Here is a 7,111-nt window from a genome sequence, read left to right on the forward strand (position 1 = left end):
CCGAAACCGGGGCGGGCTGGGAGGGGCTCCTATGAGATGGAAAAATACAACGAACAATGGTGACTCAGGCCGTTTGCCTGGCGCCTCACGTAACGCAGGGAGCGTTTAACTTTGGGCCTTTAGCTGCTTAAGATGCCCACTTGACAGATAAGGAGACTGAGGCACGCAGAGGGTTCGCATTTTGCCTGTACTTGGCCACCATTAGTGATTAAATCCGAAGGCTATCTTAAAGTTTTGCGAAAAACCTGGCTTAAAGACCCTTGATTGGGTCTCGTAAAAAAAAATAAACTAGGTTTTACAGGAACTAAGGTGGGATGGTGGATTCGCCAGGCTTCAAGGTGCCAGTGCCCGAGTATTTCACCAGAGGGGCGCGGCGGGAGGAGGTGAGGCCGGTTGCTATACTTACGCATCCCCGCTGGAGGGCAGCACCAGCCCAGGCCTACACCTGGGACCCTGGGACTAGGGTTGCCTGATGCTGGGCACCCTTTATCTCCGTCTTGGATGCAAGACATTCTGGTCTTTAGGTAATGACAGTCCAAGGAGGCCACTCTGCCTGAGCTGAGAATGTCCTAAGTTCCAGACATCTCTATCTGCATCTCTTGCTGTATGACCTTGGGCAAGTAATTGACCTCTCAAAGCTTGAGTCTTACTCTAAAATGGATATTAATTCCTATCATGCAAGATATTATTGTAGGCCTCAGAAAAGCATGGGGAAAGGCCCTCGAAGCCTGGTTCATTAAAATTCTGTATTTTAGATAACAGGAAGAGAGAAAAGGGGGACATTTCCAAAATCTCACATCATAAGAATAGAAGAGCTAGAACTGAGACCCTTTAAATGAGGATGAATAAAATGAATTTACACAGAAGCATGGGTGATGAGATCATATTCCCTTCTCTTTCAAGTCCCAGTTGAAAGGTATTGGCTCCTGCCCTGACTGGGTAGCTCCATTAGAGCATCCTCCCAATATACCAAGGTAGCAGGCTTGATCCTAGGGAACATACAAGAATCAACCAATGAATGCATAAATAAGTGGAACAACAAATCAATGGTTCTCTCTCCTTCCTCTCTCTCTAAAAATAAATTAAAAATTTCAAAAAGCACAAGAATACCAAGAAAACAAATAATCCAAGAGGTACTTTTTCTTAAATGATATTGGCTCATTTTCTCAAGTCAAACAGGATTCCCCACGTGATCGTAGAAGTAGTCCAAGTTTTCACTGACTAGATGTGTGGCTCTATGCAAGATCCTCAGCGTTCTTCGGCCTCAGGTCCCCTACCTCTGAAATGGAAATGAAAAAGACCTGTCTCCTAAGGTGGTCTGAGGGTTAAATGAAAAGCCCATATTATGTAGTAGTCACTCAAAAACACAGCATAAAAGAAACTTATGCTAAACCATCAATGGAAGAGATAGAGACCCTGGGCTCAAAACAAGAGTGCAAGTCTTCTGCCTTGAATAAGTCTCTGCATTCAGAAACTACTGGCTCTAGTCAGCACCAGAAGGGGGGCGGGGTGGAGGGTCACACCTGGAACTACTCTTCCACCCCCTTGCTCAGCACCCAGGTACATTTGTCTCTACTGGTCCCTTAGAACAAGTCACCTGATCCCAAGGAGGCCCTCCCCTTCACCCCATTTACAGCCACAGGGACATCTGTGAAACACAATTTATTATACAAAACAAGGTGCATCATAAATTCAGTGGCAGAACAGCTCTGTATTCCAAGGGTTAGGGACTACACCTTTTCCCTTAAAACCTTGTCACCCCAACCCTTGCTAGGTAGTCAAGCTGGGCACACAGGCCCTCAGTCTCCAAAGACCCCCAAACCCTGGCACAGAAGAATAAGAATCTTATATAGAAGTAATAAGTGTGGGTCTAGGGAAATTGGACTGGCACTTGAACCTCCAAAAATAGGGAGGCTCCTTCTAGGAAAGGCTGGACCTATGCCTGGGGCAGAAGCACCCAAATCTCTATAGCAACTAAAGCAAGAGAGTGAAACCCATTGAAATCTGGGGATGGGGAAGAGCTTTCCAAGAAATACCAACCATAAAATAGATTCTACAAGCCCTGGCTGGGTGGCTCAGTTGGTTGGAGTGTTATCCGTACACCAAAGGGTTGTGGGTCAGGGTTCAATCCCCAGTCAGGGCACATACCTAGGTTGTGGGTTCTATCCCTATTCATGATGTGTACAGGAGAGAGGCAGCTGATTGATGTTTCTCTCTCACATCGTATCTTTCTCTAAAATCAATGTTAAAAATTCTACAAAAATAAAGTAAGTGTTGGCTTCCTTCTGGAGCAATTGGGTGGGTGCATAACCTAACCTCCACATCCTGTTTAGGGGAAAGTGGCTAAGGAGCAGCACCAAAGGTCTGGCCAGGGTCTCCCTGCCTCCCTTCCACCTACTGTATGAACCTTGGACTGAGGATCTTCCACTCCTCCCAGCCCAGGCATAGAGCAGAATTTATAAAACCCATAGGAAAGGCTGACAGGGAAAATCCCTGGGAATATGGGAGCTGCCCTAAGGCCCAGCCCAAAGGACCCTGAGGCCAGGAATCTGGTCTCTACCTAAGTACCTCTGGCAGGGTCAGGGAGCAGTATTCAGAGACCTGGGGTCTCTGGCTGACCCCTGATGAAGGCAGTGTTTTTGAGGATGGCTAACACCAACCTCACACAGCCTGTAGCTCCCCCTGCAGGCGACTTAGCTCCTCTAGCTCCTGCTTGTGGCGGTCTGTCTTGTGTGCCACCAAGGAACGGTAGAAATGCAGGGCAAAGGCCACAAACACAAGCCCTACAGGTACCATGATTGCTGTGGAGGCCATGGCCGCTTGCCAGCCTGGTCCATGGATACCACCACCACCACCACCACCACCACATGCTTGCTGGGGTGGGCAGGCCTCAGATGGCTCAGTCTCGGGCGGGGCTACAGAAGCAGAGGGTGGCTTAGAAGCTGGACTAAGTGAGGTGGCCACTGGTGGCAGAGTCCCAGGTACCTGGGAGGCAGGTACCACAGGGGCTGCTGTGCCCAAGGGGGCCCCTATGGGTACAAACTTGACCCAGCCAACCAGAACAACTTCAGCGAGGAAGAGGAACGTGCCCAAGGCCGTTGAGAAGCCCCAGGCCAGCTCCACATAGCGGTGGAGTCGTTGGTGTGGAGACTGGTGGACAGAGTTGAGGTTGTGGATGTTGCTAACAGCTTCAATGTGGGGTAGCAGACACGTGGAGACCATGAGTGCAAAGAGGTGTACAGCTACTAGTACGGTGGTGCAGGCACTAAAGGCCACCAGCAGGCCTGGTGGGTATTCATGGTTGCTCTCCAGTTGTACCTCCACCATGGCCACCTGTGGGGACAAGAGGGGATGGATTGAGTGCCATAACCTCCTGAATAGCAGCAAAGGGTTTGCCTGTTGGCATACATCAGTGATGTGTCCTTAGGACCTATTGTTTGCCTGGCAGAAAAAAGACTCTCAGTCTTTGTTGAGTGCATGAACGGGCAGCCTTGGGAAGGCTCTTGCCTGTTCTGGTCCTTAGTTTTCCCACCTAGCTATCCAAATGGCTGAATGACATGTTTCTGACAATCTTACCTTGTTATAAGGGTTAAAAAGCACAGATCCTGGAGCTGGTCTGCCTGGGATCATTCTCAGGTCTATAAGCTGTATGGTCTTGAGCAAGTGACTTAGTCTTTATGTGCTTCAATTTCCTCATCTGGAAAATGGGGATTGATAATAGCATCTACTTGTCTTATAAAGTTATTGTGAAAACTGAATGCGATAATATACGTGAAGTGATCAGAATAATGCAAGACATATAGTAAGTACAAGTGTTTGCTGTTATTATTAGAGTTAACACTAAATTCCAAGGCCAGAGTTTGCAAATTGGCACACTATGAACCAAGGCCAGCTTACAAACATGTTTCACTTGGCTCAAACAGTGTATTTCTTAAAGAATGAAGTTACAGACTTTTAAAATTCAAGAGATTTCATATAAATATCCCAATTTCCAGATGCTGTTGAAAATTTGGAAGATCTGGTTATTCCAGGCCCACATTCTTGCATGGCAACTATCAGATAGAGTTGAGTCATGGCTTCTGCCTTTGAACAGCTCATGGGATCTCTTTATAGTCAGTCCCCACAAAACCAACTTGGCTTCCATGTTACCTGTTCGCCTTTGCGAACATTTAAGTTGATGATCCTGTTCTAGATTTGTATAAATTTGAACTCTAGAACCAGACTGCCTTGCCACTTACTTGTTGTGGGACCCTAGGAAGGTGTCTCAGCATCTCTGATCCTCAATTTTCTCATCTGTAAAATGGCCATAGCAGTGGTACCTACTTTATAGGGTAATAGGTGATGCACATACAAGCCCTAAGCAGAATGACAATTCAATACAATCTGTATGTTATTCTAACCTAGGCCACCAGGACTCAAAAATCTCTCTCTCCCCAATAGTTCTTGCAGGACCCATTAGATTGCTCTGGGGTTGAGGGAGGGAAGAAGGTGCAGAGTTTGGAAAGAGGTGGTGGAAAAACAAAGATGAATATTTTGGGAAACTGGACTATGAAGGGTGTTAGCATGCATTTTCCACAGACAGGTATCTGGGCTAGGCCTACTCCTAGTTTCTGCCATAGGATGACCCAGCCTTGCTCTCCCCTGGCAAGGCTGGAGCCAGTCCTGCTCCCAGAACCTACTCATGTGGCCTTTTGATCCTGCAGAGAAGATCCTGGCCCTTAAGTTCTCACCCCAGGAACATACAAGCCCAGCAGCAGGCCAGATTAGACCATGGGGTGGGCAGGGGTGAGGAACCTCCCTCAGATAGGTCCATGGGACTGCCTCCTTCCCTCTGTAGTCTGTACAGTTAAAGGAGAGCCAACTCCCCATCCCTACATGACTGCAGTCAGGAAGGGTGGGCTGGCCTGTGATCTCCAACCCTCGCATAAAACACCAGAGACCTAGGATGACCCTTAGGGATACCTTCCCTCTCAGCATCTCAAATAAAGAGGCTGTGACACTGAAAGAGGCAGGGACTAATCCAAAACACCTAGTGCTCTGACCCTTTTATACCCATCTCAATGTGCCCTCAACAAAAACAGGTCCTATAGAGATTTGCACCCCACCCCTTCTGCCAGACATGTTTCCCTTCTTCCTGTCATGATGGTGGGGAAACCCTGGACTAACAGGTCAATGACTCTGTGCCTGAGTTTCTTCTATATCCTCCATCTGATGAATGCTCTTGGCAGAGCTGCTGCCCCATTCTGGGCCCTGGTTTCCACGACTGTCCATACAGGTAGTCTGAGGCATCTTTGATGTGTGTCTTGCTCTAACATGCTTGGATCTAGGTTTTGATGACAAGAATCAGCTCATCTTTTGGCAAATACTTGGCAGGCTACACAGGGCGCACCCTCCATGACCTCACAATTTCCCACTGACCTGCAAGTGGTAGGTGCCTGTCCAGTCACACAACTGGCCACAAGCAGGAAAGAGCCAGGACTTGTGTCTGCTGACTCCTTACCCTGGGACCTCCCTCGGTCCCATTTCCTATGAGGTTTCGCTGGCACCGTTAGTTGATATCATCTTTCCACACCCCCAGTTTATCAGCTCAGACATCATGAATCAGCTTCCTAGTCAGCTTCTTTCACCCCCCGAGGCTTCCTCACAAGCATCCTGTCTTCTCAAAGCTTCCTGGGCTAAACTAAGTACCCTTTGTCCTGCTGGATGCTAGCCACCTCCTTGGGATGGGCTGACCTCCAGTTGGGTAAGGGCCCCATCCAGTTTATTTTCTTTGATCCCACCCCCCACCCCCCAGATCTGATTTGCCCTTGTCTAATCATCACTCCTGCCTGGAGTTGCTTTTGGACCTCTTTGCCCCACCTTTGCGTATGTATTCCCCTTGGTGATTTGCCTAACCCCTTAACATCTTTTGTGTCCCTTTTTTTAGCACTTATCCTTCCTGTGGCCCACTTTATACCAGGGGTCTGTTTACATACACAGACACACCCATTAAAGAGATTTGTGTTGTCTCTTGGGACCTTGTTTGTTCCCCTCTTTCACCTTTTAAAACCCAGCCTTTCCCTTTTCTTTCGCCCTGCCTCCCTTGGGTTTACTTTACCCACTACCCCGTACCTCCCCCCATCCTGTGCACCCCCACCCTCCCCTCACCATGGCGAAGCCCGAGAGCAGGGCAGACGTGCGGCTGGAGGCTTTGAGCTTGGCCCGGCTGAGGTAGAGGCGGCGCCAACTGAGCGCCCGCAGCGAGTGCTCACTGGCCCCCATGAGGTCCAAGTAGCCGCGGTGCACGAATTCTCGGTATGTGGCTGAGCCCGCGGGGCACTCGGCCTCCGGGTTCAGTGGGGCCTGTTCGCCTGCATCCCCCTCGCCGCCCTTCATCCTGGGGGGTGGGCCGCAGCACCAGGTGGACTGGGCAGTCAGGGTAGGACCAAGTAGCCGTGGGGAGTCCAGGAAGACCAGCTCAGTCCAGAGGGAGACCCCATCCCCCTGCGGGGTGAGCAGAGATGTAGGCGGCAGGCGCCCAGGAAGAGGCAGTCCAAACCGAGAAGGAAGAGCTGGAGTCTGCGGGGAACCCTAGGGGCCGAAGCGGGACAGCAGAGGCTGAAACAGGAACTGGGACAGAGGCGGAGCTGAGGCGGCCACATGATGGGGTGGAGCCCGAGGGCGTCTGGTAAAGTTCTCAAGGGACCCAGCGACAGTAGTCCACCTAAAATGTCACGCAGGTGCCCTAGCTCCGCTGAGGTTAGTAACCAGCTGCAGCCTGTGGCTGGCAGTAACCGGGCCCTTGGCCATTCCAAATATATCTGGACACTCCCAGATCTCCAGACCTCTAAACCCCTACCTAAACTGTAAACTAGGTAAAGGTGAGCCCATCAGCCTGTAGGGGTTACAGGGGTCCCGCAAACTCAGTTCCAGGAAGCAGAAAAGGCCCAAGATTCCCAAATCCATCCAAACAGCCCCGCCTCCCGACAGCCCCAAAGAACAGGCACTCAAGGCCCGCCTGGGCCCCTCTTCTCCCGACACCGCAGACAGACACATGAACTCTGTGGCCCCAGCTGGAAGATTTTGAGTTTTATAGCAAACCATATTGTACAGACCCGGGGCCCAGCCCGGC

The 7,111-nt window shown here is 50.1% G+C and overlaps 1 protein-coding gene across 3 annotated transcripts; it reads right to left on the minus strand.

The window, feature by feature from the left end:
* Positions 1 to 1,647: 1,647 nt before the first annotated feature.
* Positions 1,648 to 7,099, minus strand: ORAI3 (ORAI calcium release-activated calcium modulator 3). 3 transcript variants are annotated; one of them, XM_045849289.1, is made up of 3 exons: positions 6,148 to 6,278; positions 3,577 to 3,697; positions 1,648 to 3,333 (listed from the first exon to the last, which is right to left on the minus strand). In XM_045849289.1, exons 2-3 carry the CDS (start codon positions 3,628 to 3,630, stop codon positions 2,662 to 2,664), a joined length of 726 nt encoding a protein of 241 aa, XP_045705245.1. In that variant the 5' UTR covers positions 3,631 to 3,697; positions 6,148 to 6,278; the 3' UTR covers positions 1,648 to 2,661. The 3 variants fall into 3 exon arrangements, with proteins under 3 accessions (XP_045705245.1, XP_045705246.1, XP_045705244.1); XM_045849290.1 differs by lacking the exon at positions 6,148 to 6,278 and adding an exon at positions 4,239 to 4,649; XM_045849288.1 differs by lacking the exon at positions 3,577 to 3,697 and having other exon boundaries at positions 6,148 to 7,099.
* Between the last annotated feature and the right edge of the window lie 12 nt (positions 7,100 to 7,111).

Source organism: Phyllostomus hastatus, unplaced genomic scaffold, assembly GCF_019186645.2.
Source record: "Phyllostomus hastatus isolate PE091 unplaced genomic scaffold, TTU_PhHast_1.1 phas_contig_64, whole genome shotgun sequence".
NCBI classification, from domain to species: domain Eukaryota; kingdom Metazoa; phylum Chordata; class Mammalia; order Chiroptera; family Phyllostomidae; genus Phyllostomus; species Phyllostomus hastatus.